Source organism: Bemisia tabaci, chromosome 9, assembly GCF_918797505.1.
Source record: "Bemisia tabaci chromosome 9, PGI_BMITA_v3".
Classification (NCBI taxonomy): domain Eukaryota; kingdom Metazoa; phylum Arthropoda; class Insecta; order Hemiptera; family Aleyrodidae; genus Bemisia; species Bemisia tabaci.
The window spans coordinates 32,947,072-32,970,284 of NC_092801.1; the positions used below are offsets into that span (position 1 = coordinate 32,947,072).

The following is a 23,213-nucleotide window of genomic DNA, read 5'->3' on the forward strand; positions in this document are numbered from 1 at the left end:
ACTATAAGAATTCTTATAGCCGGCTAAATGAGGAGACAGAAAATCATATAGCTGGCTGTAGAACGCGGAAAAAATCATAGAGCCGGGCTATACGAAGCGATAAGAAATTATGCAGCCGGGTTATAGTTCCTATTCCCGGGCTTTACACTTTATCGTCATCGATTATAAAAGGCTATAAGAAATTGTGTAGAAATTCGTGTGCTTTGAAAATCATTAAGTTTGATACGGAACCACCTTTATATTTACAAACCACACATTTTATTTTCCTTTAATACATATTTTTTTTACATCAATTAAAATGAGAATAATCCATAAAGAGCGTTGCAAACATTTCAAAATCATGAGTTGAAAAACGCCGACTCCGCCAGATTAAATATTAGAGTCTAACACAAAGCAGAGCGGCGACGCACTGGCGCCTACAAACCTAACAGGGATACTTCACGCATTGGGCAACGCGTGAAGTATCCCTGTTAGGCTTGTAGGCGCCAATGCGCGTTTCGCGCTGGCCGCCCGCCCGCCGAGCCGCAGCGCGCCACGGCGCTTGAAGCAACTATTTCACACCAGAAGTATTGCACAGTATCATACGAAATTGAAGGCGCGCTAACTTATTAGGAATGGCAGGCATCCATCAAAGGCACGGAGCTTTCCTCGCAAAATAAATCAAGATACTACGGCCAAAAAAGAGAGCGGAGGTCCAAAAACTCACTAAGTCCTAGCATCCGTAATTAGTAACATGTAGTATACACTTTATCGCCTGGCTGTTGCTTAATCGCCATCGGCTATAAAAGGCTATAATAAATTGTGTAGCCGGCTATAGAAGCTATTGGAAATCTTACAGCCGGCTGTAGGTCCATGGTATTTTGGAACACAGATTCTACTGCCAATTTTTACCAGGGTCACCATCGACATGCAGAAACGCACATCGCTTGCAGTGCTGCAAGCGGCCTGCCATACTTCATTTGCATCATGGACAACTACCGAACGTCTTTCCTTGAAAACTTCGATGGTCTTTCTTCTCCATGTGAAGAATATCGATGGTGAAAGTGCAGAAGTGCGTATCTCGGAAAACACGATTTTCCAGGAAGAGAGTAATAAAACTGTCTACATTCCTCTTTATTGTTAGTAGAAGGGTACAAATTCTTGAGGATAGCAAGAATAAGATGTTTTTTCAGACTCAACCAGCATTTTGAATAATTTCTCGAACTGTCAGAAACTACGGCAGAAATGCCAAGATCGCGTTTTCAGCACTAAGAATTGACACTTCATCACATGTTAAACTTTTTTGCAATTAGACTTTTAAACCTGTGAATGACAGATTTGGATATTTTAAAGACTGAACCAATTTCGGGCTTACAAATTCTTATCAGATGAGATTAAGGGCTCTTAATAGATATAAGATATAATAAAATATTTAAGATAATATATAAGATATAAGATTATTATTCTTCGGGCATTCTTCAAAATTACGGCTCATTTGAGGAATCCAAACTTATAAACATTTTTGGTCAAAATCATTGTCAGAGCCACTCATATGGGATACAGAAAAGCGCCTTCAACGCACTCCGTATAATCATCATGCACAATTATGATACCACCATTCGTGCGTCACGACAGTCATTTTGCATAGCCGGCTAATTGAAGGCAGATAATTGGCCAGGATAACAGGGTACGAATTTCAGCGATGTGATACGCGTTTTTCAGGGGGAAAACCTCCGGAGGTGCCCTACGTGGCATCAAAGGAGCCCTACTCGGGGGAGGGGGGGGGGCTGCCCCAGCTGACATCCAAAAAGCCCAACCCTCGAGGTGCTCTCCCTGGCATCCAAGAAGCCCAACAACCAGGCGCTGCCCCCCTTGGCATCAAAGGAGCCCAACCTCTTGGGGTCTGCCCCCCTAGATATTCAAGGGCCCCGTCTATCTCCGCTACACTAGCAGTACCCGCTATGGCGCGGCTCTTATCATTCGTGTTAGAATATGTATGCGGACTATTTGCCAATCGGGTCAGTTATTGAAATATCTAACATGCCTTACATTGAAGTCAATTTGAATCATTTATACATACCGCTGAAAACGATCGAAATTTTGAAAGAATAAGTTACACTTGTTTAATGAAGGTGAAACAGGCCGATGCGCGGAAATGCAATGGAGTTGTTGCATGTGTGAGGAATTTGCGACTTGACTGTTGATTCTTATGTAAAAGTTCAAACAGCTGATCAGCTTACGTGTGCTGTAGGCTCAGGGTGGCATGAAACATATTAAATAAATGAAAGATTGGAAATTTCAGTGAAATATTTCACGCAGAGCAAAATATAATAATAATAATATTAATAATATAATAATAAAATAATAATATAATACATATAAAATAATAACAATAATACATATAATATAATATATATATATTAATAATATAATAATATAATATTTCATGAGGCTGCAAAATATTTCATATTTTTCAGGGGCTAGAGTATGTAACCCGCACTCAAACACACAAAAATAGAAGAAAGTCACAAATTTTACATTTTGTGAAACATTAAAAGGAACCGGTATTTTTCAATATGTTTCATAAATTTCTGAAATTTCAAGATTTCATTTTTCATGAAATGTTGCCACCCTGTGTAGTGGGAAACCCGAGGAGAGTGCGTTGTGCGTAATAAAGGCGCGCTGGATCAAATGAAATAAGGGCCAGAACGAGGTACGCATTTCTGCTCTTTAGCCCGAGGTATACGCTTTTCTATGCAGGTACCCTGTTTTGGTGCTTTTGGGTGACCTAACCCTTCTATTGAAGGATGCCGGGTGGATTTTGCGATACATTTTGGGTTTACACTCTAATATATTTGATTTCAAAAAAACCGGCGCTCCGCTTCGCTCCGCGCCGGTTTTTTGGGGGGGCTTCGCCCCCCCAAGCCCCCCCCAGGACGCGCGCTTCGCGCGCGCTTTTTAGTTTGAGTGTCCACTCCAGTTGTTCTGTCTTCTTAAGCGACCCGCGCGTCCACCGCGGGAAGAGTGTATTTTCCGAAGGGGGGGGGGGATCAATCTGTAAGGGAATGAATTAATTTCTTGAGCACAAGATGGTAGTTGCGTACGTTGCCAGCGAACGCGCTGCGAAAGGTTGTGACGGTTAAATGTTGAGATTTTGTTCAAGAACAGATCATTTAACCTGACCCACTGTGCGACGAACAATTTGTCCAGAATCTTCCTTCCCCTGACCCACTGTGCGACGAAAAGTTTGTCCAAAAACTTCTCTCCCCTGACCCACTGTGCGACGATCAGCTTGTCCAAAAACTTTCTCCCCCGACCCACTGTGCGGCCCTGCTCCGGCCGGCTCCCCTCATGCCGCGCACCCCTCGCCTAAAACTTTCAAAGCTCGCCATTTTTAAACGGCTCGGCCGATTTAGCTCAAATTCAATACCAAACTAGTCCTAGAGGAGAACTACCACCCGTAAAAATTTCAGCTCAAAATATTCATTTTCGCTCGAGTTATCAAGTGGACAAGATTTGACCTCCCCCCACTTTTGAGCCCCACCCCTCAAAATCTTTTGCCTCAAATTTCAATTTTTTTTCGCAGAATAGTAGTTCTAATGAGTCTCTACAAAATGCAAAAAAATTGGTCAAAATATCTTTCAACGTAAGAAAGATATAACTACTCAAAAATCGAAAAATCTTAAAAAGGCGGAAATACATACATACATTATATACATACATACATATATATATACACATGAATTTGAATGGCATATATTTTCGTGATCTACGACCCGTGATCGGTGCTCTTCACAATGTCTCAGGTCTGGATTCGACATCATGGGAGAATGCAATAGTGTATTTCCTTCGGAAAATACACTAAAAGCGGGTTTTGGCCAACGTATGTGCCATTAGTTTCCTTCTGCACATAAGTGTTTTTTCAGATGAGCCAGAATTTATAGTTCCAAATTGCAAAATGCAGTCCAATTGAGGAGACCGCACCAAGAACAGCCTATAACTTGAAAGCCCGTTTTGAGAAAACCGCATTTAAAGTTTTGTTTTTGATGTACTGCGCAGACTTTTCTATGCAAGTACCCTGTTTTGGTGCTTTTCGGTGACCTAACCCTTCTATTGAAGGATGCCGGGTAGATTTTGCAATACATTTTGGGTTTACACTCTAATATATTTGATTTCAAAAAACGGGTTTTAGGCCATTATTACGCCCAACAGTCATTTTGGTGGCAATATGAAGTATAAATCATTTTAATCACGCATGATTAACGCAAAATGAAATAATATAGATCGTGAGTAATGAAAGGGGTAACTAGCACCTCATAGGCCTTAAGTTTATAGGCCCGCTTATAGGTCGTTCTTGCACCAATCGATCCAGAGGCCTGACATAACTCGGAAAAAAAAGGTTTTTCGACCTCGAGCCGTTACCTATCTACCTATATTCTATCACTACCACAGCATAGTCCAGGGTACGTAGAATCCGAAAAGCAGATGGGCGTAATAACTACCTATACGCCTATAGGCTATTCTTGGTGTGGTGTCCTCAATTGTAATCTTATTCCGTCACATTCTTACGGCGCAATGATACAACTATTTGAACTCTCGGGAATGCGTGAGGTATCACGCCACATTTGAAGGCGTTTTCAAAACAGCCAAGTTCCGCTATCCGGACTACTGTTTTGCAAAGTTCCGATTAGTATGTTCCTTTCCTACCATTTGTTGGTTTTCAATCCTCCTATAAAAACTACTCATTTGTTGAATACACTTCTGGCTGGAGCGCACTTCAGCGATGCATTCACCACTGAAAAGTGTCAAAGGAAATCGACAAGCCCAGCGTGCATGGAGGCTATTTCCATTTTAATCTTCCGTCACATTCTTACGGTGCAATGATACAACTATTTGAACTCTCCGGAATGCGTGAGGCATCACGCCGCATTTGAAGGCGTTTTCAAAACAGCCAATTTCCGATACCCGGATTATTGTTATGCATAGTTCCTATTATTATGTTTTATTTCCTACCATTTGTTTGTTTTCAATCCTCCTATAAAAACTACTCATTTTCTGAATACACTTCTTGCTTGAGCGCATTTAAGCTATGCATTCACCACTGCAAAAATGTATAAGGAAATCGACAAAGCCAGCGTGTATAAGGCTATTTCGATTGTAATCTTCCGTCGCATTTCTAAGGCGCAATGATACAACTATTTGAACTCTCCGGAATGCGTGAGGTATCACGTCTTATTTGAAGGCGTTATCAAAACGGCCAAGTTCCGATACCAGGATTATCGTTTTGCATAGTTCATATTCTTTTGTTTTCATTTCTAACCACTTGTTTATTTTTAACCCTCGTATAAAAACCAGCCATTTGCTAAACACAATTCCAGCTGGAGCGCACTTCAGCTATGCATTCACCACTGAAAAGTGTCAAAGGAAATCGACAAGCCCAGCGTGCACGAAGGGTATTTCAATTGAGGACACCGCACCAAGAACAGCCTATAAATTGAATGCGCGTTTTGAGAAAAACGCATTTAAAGTTCTGTTTTTGATGTACTGCGCAGACTTTTCTATGCAGGTAGGTACCCTGTTTTGGTGTTTTAGGGTGACCTAACCCTTCTATTGAAGAATGCCGGGTGGATTCTGCGATAAATTTTGGGTTTACACTCTAATATATTTGATTTCAAAAAGCGGGTTTTAGGCCATTATTACGCCCAACAGTCATTTTGGTGCCAATATGAAGTATAAATCATTTTAATCACGCATGATTAACGCAAAATGAAAGAATATCGATAGTGAGTAAAGAATTGGGTAACTAGCACCTTCTAGGCTCTTAAGTTTATAGGCCCGCTTATAGGTCGTTCTTTCACCCATCGATCCAGTGGCCTGACATAACTCGGAAAAAAAAAGGTTTTTCGACATCGAGCCGTTAACTATCTATATTCTATCGCTACCACAGCATAGTCCAGGGTTCGTAGAATCCGAAAAGCAGATGGGCGCAATATACGCCTATACGCCTAAAGGCTGTTCTTGGTGCGGTGTCCTCAATTCTTTCAGTTGAGCTAAATTATCAGGATTTTATTCAGCAATGCCTAACAGCAGGAAGAATTTCTTGTAAAAAAATTAGAAAAGAATCAAGATAATGCACGGCGCCGAGCGTCGACGCGATCTGAAAAAAAGCTGGCGCCGCGAATTCGAATTATCGCGGTTGCGCACCGCTTGGAGCGCCTTCAACGGCGTAGATAGGCTTCAAACGCTACACTGATGAGGTGATGTGCAAATTGCCTATGCTGCGCCTACTGGCGAGTGTCCACCGTGTTTTGCAGTGTACACCGTTCACCCGCGAGATTTTTCTCGCAGGATCGTGAATATTCTGCAGCCCTGGATTGTAGTTCTTACTTGCAAAAAGTGGTCCAATTTATGATGGAGTCAGGCAAAAACCTAAGTAACAAAGCGTAAAATGGACGTATTCCTGCATTTCCTGTGCATTAAGACATGAGCCCTGCGACCCATCAGAATACATGCGTAACAGGGTTCACGTAATAATGCACATAGTTCCGCTTGGTAGAAATACGGTCAAATTGTACTCTATAAATTCTATAATATGAAATCGTTAGAGTAACGCAAAAAGTAGAACGCCTGAGGCTTGGGGTTGGATCGCAGAGTGGTCAGGGGCCGTGCGGCTAGTATGGAGAGAATTCTGCAATTTTACTACATTAAAGTGCAATTTTTTTCCTTGAAATCGCAATTTTTTTGCATCATGTGGTCAATCTGTCAATTTTAAATGAACGATAAAATGAGTTCTAGGTAGAATAAAAGTAGGCGATTTGCAATGCAAAGAAATTAAAATTCATTATTCCATAAAATTGAAATTAATTTTAAATGAACGATAAAATGAGTTATAGGTAGAATAAATGTAGGCGATTTGCGATACAGAGAAAATTGGAATTCATTTCAATTGTATTGAAAAAATTGTAGATTATTGAGCAAAAATTATACAAGTATCTATAGAATTTATTCGATAAAAATTGCATGGCAATGAATTCCTAATTTCGTTACTTAATTCTCTGCATTTGAACATTATGTACTCGTAAATGGATTGTCCAGTCATCGCCTCACACGTCTGTACAGGGTTGCCACTTTGTTTGGGGACTCTGAAACTGAAAAAAACGGCAACCCTGCTGGTGTATTTGTTCCCTATCTTTGCATGGATATTTTGACTAGGATATAGTAGATGTGTACTTTCAGGGTAGCGTGGGATATCCCCTCCATTACGGCCTTAACTTTGAGAGCTTTTTTTGAGCTTTGGAGTTAATTTCATAGGAAAGCAGTGGCGCCATCGGTGTTTCTAGAGAAATTTTAAGTAGGTGAAAGTACTAAAATCGCAAAACGCTCACACATGCAAGAGCTCCATTGGCAGCCTCTACTTGGAGATACATCGGTGGAAACAGATTGAGGAGTAAAATTTGTTTTGCAAAATGCCAGGTTCAGGAAACTTTCCGAAAGCTGCTTGTGGGAAAAAATGAGATGGCTTCAAAAATTGGGCGGGCCAGCTCGCTGCTTATTTGGCGTCAATATCGCGTTTTTTTCTCTTTTTTTTTCGAAAATCGTAGTGAGATTCGAGTGTTTCCATAGAATCGCGAAAAAGTTCGCGAGTTTTTCAGGGCCGCGGCAATTCGTGAGTGACGAGCAAAGAGAAACAGTCATGGTCGAAACTTTAGAAGGGTTTTTAAAATGAGAAGGCCGGTTTAAAAAATGGAAGATCTCCCTGCACCCTTGGCAAATTGCAAACCCCCCTCCATCACTGTATTAAAATAGCGGCCTGGCAAGGTTTTGTAAAATTTCCTTCTTTCATTCTGTCTCTATTATTTAGCAAAGTGCTTCCAGGTACCAAATTAAAGAGTGTGGAAGGGGGGCTTTTCAAGTTCAAAAACAATATTCCCTTTAAAAGATGCTAATTCCTGTCAAACGAAAAACAAACAATAACTGCCAAACTTAATTTAGCTGAACGATGAATAAAAGCCAGCTCTATCTTATTTACTCCATTCCAGCTTAGAGTGAAAAAAAAGACAAAACGGTTAAGTATGTACATTTCATGTAGAAAAAAAAACTTTCCTTGCATACTTTGCGAGCATTAAATAGGTGTTACTGGTTCTAACCAGTTTAAACCTGGTTCAGCTTAATTGGATTTAACATTGCTTAATTTCCTCAAGGCTTTATTTTTCCATTAGAGAGCCAATCGAAGTAGCGAGCCTTAAGACTTTCTGCACATTTCCCTAGTTTATAAAGAAATTAATATACTCACTAAAGTATAAGTTAGGATGATTATTATTTTCTGTTGAAAGAATAAAACCTAAAGAGAATAAGAAAAAGCTTCATGTAGTTAAGCTAATATCTGTTCCGTCAAGTTACATACATTTCAAAAGGAAACAAGTTGTTAATGGGCCTGTTGCAAACTTTTGCTAGAGCAGAATGAAGAGTTGTTTCCTATAGATAATGCCTCAAAAATCACGATGAGCGCATCGGCAAAGTCTGAAATGCACTCATAACTTCACAATCTGCGTAAGAAATTTGCGTTATTTTGAGCTTCCCGCTTCAAAAACGATACTACTGCACAGGTGAACATTTTGTTCACCTGTAGTATGAGGAGTCGCTCCATCGTCGGCAATATTCATCATGGCCGACGCTTGCGCAGTTCCTCGCGTAATTCGAGGAGAGTTCAAGGTCAATTAAGGCGGGCGAGGAAAATATGAACGTAAACACGCCGATTGTTATATGGTTTAATCCTGTTCAGGTGTTATCTCGTCCCATCACACGTGTTTTGGCGGACTGGCGTCGGCCATGATGAGTATTGTCGCCAATGGAACGACTCCTCTAACAAAATGTTCACCTGTACCGTAGTATCGTTTTCGAAGCGGGAAGCTCAAAAAACCGCAAATTTCTTACGCAGATTGTGAAGTTATGAGTGCATTTCAGACTTTGCCGATGCGCTCATCGTGATTTTTGAGGCATTATCTGTAGGAAACAACTCTTAGTTTTGCTCTAGCAAAAGTTTGCAACAGGCCCGCAACACTAATATTAGCGTGTCCGGGAGAGGAGTTTTGGTATTTTAATTTATTTTCACTAATGCAATGTAGGGCTGTTCAATCGGTTGTCGGTAAGCTACCGAAACAGTTCCGTTAAGAAAAAGTAACGATAAGAGCGCTCTTGCCGATAGCGATCAGAGTTTTCGGAGCTGGCGAAAATAAGCTGTTGCCATGAGTACATTTATATCATGCGCCGCCGCGCTAGGCAATCTGATAAACCGACACAAGGGGCAACAATACATTGAGTGCGAGCTCTCAAAAATCCGATAAGGCCGGCTGTTGTTTATATCATCGCCACTGTCGGTTTTGCCGCCAGTTTCAATAAGAGACGATATCGAAAGAGTTCCGGCAAGAATTCGTTTGAACACCCCTAATGCAATGAATCAACACTTAAAAATCACATATATATATAATTAATTATGGAAATAATTGTATATATATAAATTGTACAAATGTAAATATGTAAGGCATGCTAAAATGATTTAGGTGAGAATTTTAAGTAGTTTAAAAAAGGAAAAAAAAATCTTCACAAATCTTAACAATCTTTACAAATCTGAGTGTTTATTCTTATAATAAAATCTGGTTGGATACAGTCTTCACTGACTGATTTTTTCCAACATGTATTCATATAAATCTCTTAAAGTGGTAAAAACTTAACTTCTAAAACTATAAAAATAGTATAAAACTTATGAAATTAATAATAATGTTTAAAATAGAGAATTCTTCGGTAATTGATAATATTGGTTTCCCTGAGATTTTGAAAGCATGTTTACAGGTCCATCAATGAACAATAGAATATTAGAATATTACAGAGCGTATTGTACCTAGAGTTAGTATCAGAATATTAAAATAGCATTTCTCAGAATGTACCAGTCTTTTATCTTCTATCAATTGGAAGGCATAAACCAAAAACAGCTTGACTACATTTTACGTTCCCCAATTTTCTCTCAGATTTTCATTTTTGGAATCAAACAACATAACATTTTGAAACTTTCAATGAATTTCCCCTACACTATAGCAAATATGATGCCATATATGTATAAACAATGGAAATTGGCGACCGCCATTTCTAGAGATGACGCTTCTTTAAGATCTGAAAACTTCCAAGAGTGTCGATGCTAAATTTCAGACTTTTTGTATAATTTTCTATTGAAATATGAATAAAAATCAATGTTTTATATAAAAACAGCGGATGTCAGAACTCGCTGAGGCTAATTAATCTTTGTGGGAATCACGTATACATATGAAATGAGCACATTATGCAGGTAATTAAGGCCTTGTCTCAATGGGTGGTTCCCAGGAGATTTGTGGCTGTCAAAAATCTCACTCATGAAGTGGCAAAAAATTTCAAGTTACTCAATACTGACCACCGTTCAACTTCCGAGAGGAAATACTGAGAAAGAGGAAGAAGTGAAAGAAAAACGCGTCATATTTTGTTGTTTACTTCATTGCTGATGTTCATTAAATTAAAATTAAATAATTTATGTAATAGAATAATTGTTGATGAGTGCTTAATAACGTCCTTAATATTCTAAATAAATCTTTAATAAGTGTTTAATAATTTTGTTGTTGTTTTAATAATTTATGTAGTCAATTGTGTTCAATCATTAACTTGATTTCGTTTAAACACTCAATTTATAATGATTCATCTTCCGGTTCAAACTTGTTGGAAAAACGTTTGAGTCCCACCCTGTTTGGACAGGAAAGGCAAAATATCGCCGAAGTTCCTACTGTGGAACAAATCTCCTGAAAATTCCCCATGAAGACAAGGCCTTCATGAGAATGAATAAGACCTACTGTATATTCTTACATTTTACCATTGAAAGATGACATCTTCATTATTTCCTATTTTAGAGGAATCATAATAAAATTTGTTCCTTATTTTTTATTTAGAAGTTACAAAATGTTTATTTTTTTTTTTCGAAACATCATTAAAGAACTCACCAGGGATAATACTTTGATTCATTTTAATTATTATACTTCTTTTAGATTGGTTTAGTGGTTTATATTATACGTAAAAAAAGTTCTCTCTATAAACGGCAGATGTCGTCTTTTTTAAAATTAATGTACGTACCTCAAATTATATTTGGTGAAAATTTTAAGTCTTAAAGCTCATTTATTAAAAAAGGACTTGCTCTAGGATAAATTCCTTCACCAAAACATGATTTGCTTTACGGACATCAAAATGCTTTGCACTGAACATTTTGAACGAGGTTTTCTCAACATAAGCTGTATAACATTTATAACGTTTAACATTTTGAACATTTTGAACATTTTGAACATTTTGAACAAGATTTTCTCAACATACGCTGTTTAAAGATACATGGTTTCATATACTTAAGGAATTTCAAGTCAAAAAAATGCTTGGTTTTGTTATTAAAAAAAGTGAAACATGTGAGATTATTAGACAACTTCTGATGTCATAAAGTTGATTTTGATTTGGACTGCATTTTGAAATTTGGAACTATAAATTCTGGCTCTTCTGGAAAAACACTTATATGCATAGGGAAACTATTGGCACATACATTGTTTTTAAACCGGGCTAGAATCTATAAGTCCAAATTGCAAAATGTAGTCTATTTAATCTGTCTAGTTGATAGGGACAGACAGCAGGGACAATTTTCTCATTTGTGATGTATGCGTAAAAGAAGGATAAAAATAACTAGAAGACACTATAGCTATAGGAGAGAGGGGACAAGAAAATATTAATACTACAGAACGAGGCAAAGAAAATGAGTGATTGAAATAAAATTGCAAAAGTAAATTGAGAAAAAGTTTCATGGATTCTGAAATAGGAAAAATATGATGTAAACAACAGAGGGCAGTGTTACTGAGAGATCCTGGATATGTCTCCATGAGTATTGCGTTTAGTAAAATGGGTCCATAATATGCCTTAGTTCTGGTTTAGTCGAAAGGTGAAGTCTGCACGTAAGGGAAATGGATCGGGGATTGGTGGTGTTAGTTGGAGTTGGTTTTCCTTTTGGAAATCACATGTAGGCACGAATGCCCTTAAACGGATGATAATCAACGACTCATTATCAATTCCATAATCTAAAAGTGGACAAGACTCGATCAGTTCGATATTTTCATGATACCACGAAATGTAAGGCCTCGGGGACATGAGACTAGCGCCGGCCCCGTACGTGAGTTTCGTCGATATAATAGGATATAATTCTGCAACCGTGTCCAATAATTTTGCTTCTGTACGGAAAATTTTCTGTGTTGGTTCATAGAAGACTAAAAGCTGGATTCTGAAAACCACCAAAAACAAAACAAAATTTAAAGACTCCTCAAGTAGCATTTGGTAACTGAAATGTAGCATTATATTCCGATAATATTGCAAAATTATGTCAATATTATAGAAATTTTTTGATAAGAGAGGCAAAAGAAGTTTGTCTACATTCGGAAGTTTAAAAAAGAAACACGGCATTAACATTTAGAATAAGTTAAGACTGAATTAAAAACTGATAGCAATTCAAAGAACGTTTCATCCCCAAAAAAGGGCCGTATTCGTAGTTATTCATTAAAAGGCTCCCTAGGAAGCCCCATACGGTTTATATTGTAATTTAAGGCGGTTTGAGGAGATCCTTTGCAAAGTATCATCAGACGGACAATAGGTCCGTTGCACGTAAGAAATACATCCAAATAAATAAATTATATACATAAAATCGCACGAAAATCACGTTGGGCATGTCAAAAAGTCTGAAATCCATCCTTTGCGCGCAATCTGTTTAGTATGTAACTTGCTTTTTCAAGTTTCCTCCGTCTGTGGGCAGTTTTCTCTGTCACCGCCGACCGGGTTTGCACAGCAGAAAGACTAGTATGAGTAAACAAACGATTTCACTGACGTTTTATATTGTATGATTTCAATCAGTTTCAAGCATTTGTTTCCTTTTTCTCTCTTTATTTTGCAAAAAAAAAAAAAAAGCGTTGAAATCTTACACAAGGAGTGTTTATGACAGTTCACAAGATTGTTTGTTTACTTAGGTTAGGTCCCTCTCTCCGAGCAAACCAGACTGGCGGGCACCACAAAAAACTGCCCGCTTTCACGGTAAATTGGAAAAAGCATGTTGCAAATTATGCAAATTGCGCTGAGGAGTGGATTCCTGACTTTCTTGATAAGACCGACGGAAGTTCTGAGCTAATTTACCCTTGGAAAATATGTTCAGTTAGCTGTATCTCTTCCGTGCAACAGACCCATTTCAACGAATCTCGGGTGAAATTCAGCGGTGTAACTTTGGAAACAGATCCTTCAGGGAATAGCAAGATTCTGCTTCAACAAAAAATTAAAATTACAAAAAAAAGTAGTGCTGCCAATTTGGCTACCTTAAAGTTTTTCCAGATCATAGAATTTTTTTTTTCCTGTTCTTGATATTTTACTGAGGCAAACTCTTGTTATCCACATTAAGGATCTATTTTCGAAGTTAAACTACTAAATTTCACTTGAGATTCGCTAAAATTGTCCTGTTTATGATGCTTTGTGAAGGATCTCCTTAAAGCTCCTTTAAACGCAAAGTAAACTTCTTTTAATGTAAACTAATTTTATTATTAAGTTAATAATTAATATTCTCAATGTGAGAAAGAGCTCATCTGAGCAAACATTTTCTTTCAGAAAAAAGATGAATAATGAGAATATCAGTTTTACACTGAAATTAAGTGCAAATCATGAACACCCAGACTAAACTGATTTCGTGGCTAAGTCACTGGCCAATACTAATTTATTTCCTTATAGTGCCAAATGTGTTATTATTCTTGATAAATTTAGTCTATGCTTCAACGGATAATTTCTTTCAAGTTGAAAATTAGGTATTAGAATTAATTTGAAGTCAATGAATATTCCATGGTTTTTCTTCTCTGTGGGAAGCAAATCCTGGAAAAACTCCAAGGAGTGATGTAGATTTGTTCCTCAAAAAAATAAAATGGGAGTGGAGATTTTAAACACTGCAACTGAGATGCATAGTTTGGGAGTTTCACCATCCAAATTTATTCAAGATCATTTTAGGGTTTCCATAATTTCTTCAGTTTCTGAATGCTTGAATTTTCCTGGACTTCCCTTTCCTTTCCCTTGACTCCAAAATTCCCTGATTAACTAAATTTTCAGGGCTTTTACCTGTCTTTCCATTACTTTCAATCAAACTCTAAATTTTTTCTCTTGATTGCGCTGACTTTTGCCAAAGTATGGACAAAATCATCTTTTCGAGATATTCAAATTGAAGAAATAGGCACTCTGGAGTTGTTTAGGCTCTCTCAGTAGGCACCGTCTGAAGTTGCTGAGCTTACGCACTACTCGCAAAAATCCCTGACTTTTCCAGGTCCCCGTAAATTCCCTGATCTTCCCTATTTTCCAGACAGCTTGCAACCCTGTCATTCACTGTTTAATTTTGGCATCTTTAATGCTTGAGTTTGACACTGTACGTACTTCCATTTTCATAGTTTTTTATGCTTTGCATGAGAAGTAAAGAAATATGGAAACAACAAGTTATGAACACATACTTACGATTTTGGAAAGCGAGGGACTGGTCTGAGGTTTTCAGGTCTTGGCTTGGAGTTCAAGTATACATAAATGGATAGTTCCTCTTCTGTAGAAAGGATGCCTGAGGCAGAAACAACCTCTGTAAATTCCTTCGGAGACATCAGTCTGAACCGAATCAAGGAGAGGGCTTGTTTCAAGACAGACTTCATATTCTCGATGCTCGCATCCAAGTCTTGTCTCAGGCATTCAACTTTTGCCCACCTGTAAACAGTTTAAGAAAGGTTTCATACATACATACATAAAGCCGCTTTTATAGCGCTGCCTCGCGCTCTGCGACGCCCAAACACCATTGCCCCCAATCCACCCAGAGATCATCAGGCAATTGGCACCTTCTGATCTCTTCCTCCACCCCTTGTCGCCAACCTTTCACAGAAGAAAGATTCAAAGAAGAAAGAAGAAAGGTTTCAAACGACTGGAGAAAACTAAGATGCAGCCAGACAAAGGGTCATTACAAGCGAAACCCAAATTGTCTAAATAGTCTATAAAGCCTTTTGGGATCTTGTTTAAATTTAATCTGTTTGCCTCAAACTTACGATTCATCTAAGTTAAAATAATGATCTGTAGGTATTAATTGGGCTAACGAAATGGAATATTGATAACTATATGCAAAAAATTCTATCTCATTTTTAATGTTTGAAGATATCAGATTATGTTTCATTTTCTTTAAGGAGACTAATCAAAATGTTTCCTTGCAATTGAGCATATTTTTTTTTTTTTTTTTTTTTTTTTGAATGAGTGAAATCATATTCTAGCTATTTCTATAGAGTGAGTTGTTTTTAGTAACAGATTTTAACTGAGATTTATCTAGATTTTTTTCACGAATGGGAAGTTTTAATGGACTAATTACGACCTTGAAGTGTAAAACCTGCTAACTTTCTTAGAACTTTTATCTCAACTGTGCGAAATTGTTGTTTGAAGCACTTTGTTTCAGCTCTAGTCTCTGCAGCAAACTTTGACATGGGCCTAAAAATGGTCTTGTAGACCCTGATATATTATTCTTTGCAAGGAAAACTGATCAAAATTTTCCCTTGAAATTTTCTGTGATTTTTTTAGAGTGAGTTATGAAAGTTCACTGAAAATGTTTGTGAAAACTGTAAATTAGTTTTCTGTCAAAAACACGAAACATGAGTGGAGATTTACAACGTCTCAAACTGACATATGCATTTTTTGACTTTAACCATCAATATGTTTCAATTTGAACCTTTCCTTGACTCTGTTACAAGCAATGACTTGAACGAACAGATTTCATGGACAAACCTCCTTATAAAATTTCTTATGATGAAAACTGTGTAAGTTAAAAGTAAAGATAAGGTATCAAAGTCACAAACCCAAGAAGCGCTTGGAATAAAGAGACCTCTTCGATTTTGAGATGCTTCATTTCTAAGATGAAACAAATAGTTTCGATGTCAAGGTCGAGAAAACACTCTTTGTGACTCAGCGTGTGTGTATCATCAGATTTTGAGCAAAGAGAAATTGCACTGGTTGCCTCTTCAGCTAACAATAGGGAGCATGCATCTATGAGCTCTGTCTCTCCCAAAAATTTCGCCTGGGGAAAAAAAAGACATGAAATCTAAAAAAAAAAGTTGCGAAGAATACTGGGTAAGTCATTAAATTCCTGATAGATACTTGAATGATGCTGATCGATCTGATGCTTCATTATTAAGTACACATTTATTACACTTAATCTGACATGAGCCTGAGAGATAGGACTGTGATCAGTCCTTAGGAGAAACCACAGTCTGCATTCATTTCATCCCCTTAAATTGAAAAATCTTATGACTTGAATTTTTTTGTCCCAAATATTTCAAAGCAAAATACTGCATGAAGTTTTTGTGAAAAATTAGCAGCCTACATGATTACATTCTGGCAAATAGCGCTTTTGCAAGCGCCGAATTGCCTTGAAAATAAGAATTTCTAATGTAAATTCTAGCGAAAACGCATCCCCAAGCTTAAAAGGCTCAAACCAGTTATTTTGGATGATTTGAGAGGCTTAAAATAAATGTTATAAAAAGAACGTTTTTCCTTGGCCAGCAGCTAAGGATGCAACATGGCTGCTATGCGATTAAAACCACAAACAAACAATTTCATCTAAAAATATATAGCCTCAAATTTTCACTTCAAACAGCAATAATATTGCGAGCGTAGTCCAGATGCAAAACCTCTCATTACAACTGCAACCTAAGGTTAAATGGACAAACAAGAATGAAATGTTACAAGGCTACAATTTCTTCTTGTAACGTAAAACAATTCTATAGCGCAATATTATTCTGTTCGAAACTAGGTTTAACTTTTGGCAAATTCGAAAATCCTTTTCTCAGCTAATTTGATTCTATGAAAAATAAGGAAATGTAGGCAACTCATTCTTTAACATAGGTTCTTTTTGTAAATGAATTTAAAAAAATTGTGCAATAGCCTCATTGAATGTCTTGATTTGAGAAGTGCTTAACATAGAAACTATTTAAGTTCCAGAAAATGAAAAAACCTGATTCAGCCAAAAATTTTAAGTAAATAGAGAATTTTCTTGGTACATGTTATCCAGTCCCCACGAGGAGCCTTTCAACCAAACTTTATGAACTTGTGGCTCATGGTAAAAAATGTGTAAAATTCCGGATGTAGGTATAATACGTTGCAGGCAAATAGCCAAAACAGGCATTTCATCAAATACCTGGGCAGATGGTCAAATTTTGAAAGTTTACAAAGTTTCGCATGTTTTTACAAACAGCTCCCGAATTTTCGATATTTTGAAAGTAAAAATTCATCAAACTACAAGCTATCACTGTATTTTTTGTTTCAAAACGCTCCTATTAACTTTTAGCCATCAAAATTATATAAACCCTGTATTTGAAAAAATTATGAATATTTTAAAATAAATGTTCCTTTCTGGGCTGGAAATCATTACAGCAACTATAAAATGACGCAAATTTGTAACAATACTTCCTGTCTGCGAAGACAAATAATTACTTTGTCCAAAATCAGCGGAAAAATCAGAATTTTAATCTGAGAGAGAATATTTGACACAAATTTTCAGGCATTTGACCAAATGCCTGATTTGGTTATTTGCCTGCAGCATATACAACAACTTGATTAATAATACTGATTCATATTTCAATTGAGAATACAGCACTGTCAATTCCCTTACCTTCATTAATCGAAAACAAACATTTGCACTAGACAGACTTTTTTTGAGGAAATCGATACACTTATTCTTCAATGCTTCTACGTCATATTTTATCGCTGCATATAAAATAGGCCAAGCATCGCAGCGAAGTTCAGCTTTTTCACAGTAAATGAATCTGCAACAAACAAAAACACTACGATGTTATAATTTTGCACTGCACAAAGTTAATTAAAAAATTGAAACTGTGAATTAGTAGCCACTTGCTTTTTTTAGGGCCACCACAGAATTTAGAATATAAAATTCCTTGACACAGTTTGGTAAAATTTCCTGCCAGTTGAGGATATGCGATAATTTATGCCATAATTTAAAATAGTTTTCAGGCAAACTTTGTTTTTTCAAAACATCAAACCCATTCTAGAGAGCAAATACAGGGAACAACAATTTTTCCTGGACACTTTCAAAATTTTTCCTGACATTTCTAGGTTTTCCTTGACTCTTGGAAATTTTTCAACATTTCCCTGTATTCCCTGACCAGGGCAACCTTGTGGAAACTAATTACAGCGGTGCAGAAAATTCTTCAGAGCAGGGGCAAGGCATGCTTTGTAATGAGTTGATTAATTTGTCATTTAAACCTATGAAAAAGGATCGATTATCAGGGTGTTCACAATGAACACCTGAAGTAAAAATCGATCCTTTTTCATAGCTTTTAGATAGAATTCACTTGATTTATGTTTTACGACTGCTTCAAAGTAAAAACTATACGCAGTCTCTGCCTCCAAAATTTCTTCATTCTTAGGGAATGTCTTCACTCTGCAAAACAGTCGAGAGTACTTGTTCAGTGAAAACATTTCAGAAATATGCACACTGCTTCATTACATCTATCATTTTTCATTAAAGAAAGAAGAAACTAACATTTTTATAGAGCAATTTTCTTGGTGTACCTAGGTGTCCCAGAGATAGGTGTATTTTTATAAACTAGTTAAATTTGAATAATTATCATACCTGGATTAATAGAAAGCGAAACTATTGGAATAATGTGTATTATGAAAATATTAGTATTTTTTTAGTTTAAATTTCCAATTTTCATATTTGATTTTTTTAAAATTCTGTAATTTTGAATAAATACAGTATAAAGATCCTATACATAAAGCTTGTAAATATAAATGAACAACTTAATTTGGGGAAAAGGCTGCAAATAAAGAACAAAGAATAAACAAAACCCGGAACGTTTCAAAATCGGTACAATTTCATTTTCAACCGGAAAATAAATTAAAAATAAAACGAGCCGTCGCTACGCTGTTATTGCAAGACCGAGACTCCAATACGGATTCCAATACTATTGAGTCTCAGTCTCGCAATAACAGCGTAGCGACGGCTCGTTTTATTTTTAATTTATTTTCCAGTTGAAAATTAAATTGTAACGATTTTGAAACGTTCCGGGTTTTGTTTATTCTTTGTTCTTTATTTGCAGCCTTTTCCCCAAATTAAGTTAATTGTTCATTTATTATGTGTATTTTGGCTGATTAAGTTGTTTCTCATTCTTGTAAATATATATACTATTAAAATGGAGAATTTGCATGCAAATTTTGTACTACTTCATCTGAAAGTGCTTAAAGAGCTGATTTCTCAGTATTTTTTATAATATTTTTCTGAAATGGGAAATAGTGTGAAAATTGATTTAAAAGTGAGAAAATGCACCGCCTAGTGACGTCATCCGGCAGCATTTCCCATTTAAACACATGTATTATGGCAGATTAGATCATTTTGTCATATTTTCTCCAATAATTGTTCAATTCATGAACAAAGAGTATCCACATGTCCAGTTCACTCAGTACTTTCCACTTAAACACCAAATTCATCAAATTTCAGACACCTGCAAATTCTCTGTTATTACAATAGTATTTGATCATTTCATTATTAATTTAAATGAAAAAAATTATCAATTTCATGTTATTAATTTCTTGAGAGGAAAAGAGGTGAACAAAAAAAATGACAAGAAAAAGTATGTATTTACCTGAGAAGTTCATAGAAAGCATCTGGCTTTACATCAGGTATCTCAATTTCGCTTTCATCAGACGACCACCGTTCACTTAGCATGGTTGCAAAAACTGGGCTCCCGACTGAAAGGATGCTCTTGATTGCTTGGAATCTCTTCTTTTCTTCACCAACAATGAAACATACATCTGTGAAAAGATTCTTCTTCAGAACATATTCATTCTTATCCACAAGACTTCTCTTACGCCAGTCTTCATTATTCTCGATTCCGACTGATTCAGGAATCGCATCTGCCACCTCTTTATTTGTGTTATGTAGTAGTTTAGTTGCATCCTTTGTTTCACTGATTGGAATATTTCCAGCTAATAATTGAAGCATTTTCTGTGAATGAAAAAAGATAAAAGATCAATGACATTTCATTACTGATCACATTCTGTCAAACATAAGTAATACCTCTGCAACCTATGCACGAAGGCCTGAGACTTCTGAGTTCGAGACATACAAGAAATCCGAAAATATATCCGAATATATCTAACTTTAAAATGAGTCTGCGATGGATTATTCTGCCGAGCTTAGGAGAAATGCTGTGTGAGCTATCAGGTGTTGCCAAATTTTCTTTAAAAAATTAGGAATTTTCAGAAAAATGTGTGAATATTTCTCTTCTGATTTTTTAAAGGATTTTCATTGTAATTTGATCAAAAAAAGTCTGAAAATTGAAAGGAAAAGTACTTAGGCATATCTTTTATCAAACATAAATTTTTCGGAGAAGAAATTTGGCAACATTTAAATGATTATACGGCGTTTTTGCTTAGCATTGCAGTACTCTGAAGTGCTGAGGAATCATGTCGTACAAACATTGCAGCGTGACAGGTATTCTTGAAAGTCAAAATTTCCTGACTTTTCAGGGTTGATACGATTCTCTGACTTTGCCATTGGCTTTTCAATTTTTTTTTTTTTTTTTGTCTGTGTACTTTCTCATGAACTTTATTTTCACAAAAATATTCAGCATGAAGTTTCATGAAATTGAAAAAGTCTAAAATTTGAAGGCAGGATTTCTCAATTTCCTTGATAGTGAGCAAGGGCCGTAGAAAATGCAGAGGCTGATAGAGGGTCTCAGTTCATATCTGGAGCCGACTTCCATTCTTTGAAAGAAGAGAAGTTCCACGACACATATTACAGAAAAAGCTGTATTTACATTAATTGATCTAATTTTAGATACATAAACAATGATCACCTAGTTCTATCTGAAATATAATGGAGGAAAGCTGCACCTTAATTCTTAAACTTCAAGCCTTGTCTAACGATTCATTTCATATGGGCTCCTTAACTTATTTATAGAAATGAAAATTCAGCCTTCATAGTGTCCACGCCTGATACATCAGGCAGAAGATCTGCCATCTTAATTCTTGCACCTACTTCCGATGCTAAACTGAAAGAAGCTATGTAGGTAGGTACCTTATCTTCTGTCACACTCTACAACTGCGTAAAAACGTATTTTGCGTGGACCAGGGCCGGATTTAGCTTTTTGCCGCCCCTGGGTCTGCAATATTTCGCCACTATATTGTCAACAGTATCCCCTCATACCCCTCTCCGCACTCCCAACTTCCCACGCCATCTCATCTTGCCCCTCCCCCCCTCGTGCACCGCCTGGGCGCGTGCGCGTAGCTGCTTCAAAATGCGCCGCGAATATATAAAATGGAATGGATGGATGAGACAAAAATAAAATGTGGAGACAAAGTTGAAGCTAGTGTAGCTCAATGTATTAGTTGCAATGCATTTTCGGAAGATCAGGTTAAAAAGTTTTTCTCCGGGTTTTCAGTTTAGCAAAGCTGTCAACCAGAGCATCAACGTCTAAATTGATTATCAAGTCTGCCTCGATGTTTAAAATTGCCGTGTTGTTTAGTATCACTCCAACGAACAATCATCCTAGCACTCAAGGCCAGACCTAAGGGGCGGCAGCTTTGCCGCTCCCGTCAAGCGTCAACTTCCTTCCTTCATACATTTTGCCGCTCATCTTTTCACTTCGCTCCGTCTCTGTCTCCATTTTTTCCTTTTTTCTCGCTTTAACTTTCAATTAATCCAGTGCCAAAATTTGCCGCTATGGGCAAGTGCCCCAGTGCCCTATAGGTAAATCCGGCCCTGGCGTGGACCCGAAAAGAATAAATTATCAGCCTTTCTATTCTATTATTGAGTCTAGAGTACAGAAGAGTGTTCTGCAAACCTTGCCAGACAACAACGTTGCAAATTGGCAAATGGTGATCCGTTGCATTGACTCAGCGCGAGCACATGTACAGGTTCCATGAGGAGGCTAAGAGAAGTACTTAGGAGGATTCAAATTTATTATTTAGAGCTTGAAATACGCTGTTAACATACCTGACAGCAGAGAGAAGAGTACTGAGGAGACGATAACTGAGAAAACAACAAGATTGAATTGTGAAAGAAATGATTTTACTTCCACATGAAATAGTGTGTTCACTTGATCACTCGCCGATGCCAGAACATGAAAGAAATTTCTTTTTCTAGTCTATTTCTTTCATGGCCAGAACAAGTAGAACTAAGTAAACAAGACATGAACCGGAAGTGAGGTTAAGTATTTGTTTACACTAGACAAAAATTTCGGTTACGTCTGCAGAGAAAAATTGCCCGTACTTACATGTTGCATTAATGATACTTTTCAAAGCTTATGACATTAGAGATGAGTTGTAGGGAAAATTTAAAATTCAATGTGTAAATAGATTATTTTAGTGAGGACTTTCAATGTTATTAATGCTAAAAAGATTAAAAATCTATGAAAGAGGTGAAACAGGTGAACAGTGCAATGGAGTTCGTAAAGTGGCCCACTTGCAACTGAGCACTTCCGCGCGCGATTTTCAAATCTCCGAAAGTCAAGGCCGTCGTCCTTCTCCACCCCCCTCCCCTCCGCCTCGTCTCCAAAACCCATCTTAACTTAAATAAGACATGTTTTATTCTCTTGGTGCATACTTTCACAAGTATCGAAGACTTGAGGAAGCATTCAAATTACTAAATGCAATTCAGAGTCTATTAAAACTCTAACGATGAGGCAGTCAAACAAATGAGGACCTTTGCGACCAAACAGCTTATACCCACGTCTACGTCGCTAGGATTGTGCAACTTTTCCTCTTTTTTTCACAAGTATCTGAAATCAACCACATTATAAATTTACACGGCCCAGCTTACTGCATTTCTACCAACTGACAGTTCAATGTGAGCACGATCTCAGCAATGCTGACATGGATGTTAGCAGTTTGGTCAGAAAGGTCTTCAAATACACCACATTTTGCAATAAGGAAGAGTGCTTTCTGGCTCACAAGGGGAGCTTCCCAAGTGTAACCGGAATTTCGAGTTGAAATTTCGCATGAAGATACTAGAGATGATTTTAGGGATGCCGTATTTTTTCGTTTTTTCGAATGGGGTCGGGAAAGCCCTCAAAAAAAGGGCTAAAGATGCGGAAAAACCGCGTGCGCTAGCGGCACAAGGTAAACATAGGTGATAG

General features: G+C 37.2%; 1 protein-coding gene across 1 annotated transcript; it reads right to left on the reverse strand.

The window, feature by feature from the left end:
- Positions 1-9,157: 9,157 nt before the first annotated feature.
- On the reverse strand, positions 9,158-22,289 carry LOC109030414 (BTB/POZ domain-containing protein 1). The gene is made up of 6 exons (XM_019041364.2): positions 22,073-22,289; positions 19,719-20,080; positions 17,726-17,879; positions 15,915-16,132; positions 14,551-14,787; positions 9,158-12,304 (listed from the first exon to the last, which is right to left on the reverse strand). Exons 2-6 carry the CDS (start codon positions 20,075-20,077, stop codon positions 11,947-11,949), a joined length of 1,326 nt encoding a protein of 441 aa, XP_018896909.2. The 5' UTR covers positions 20,078-20,080; positions 22,073-22,289; the 3' UTR covers positions 9,158-11,946.
- Between the last annotated feature and the right edge of the window lie 924 nt (positions 22,290-23,213).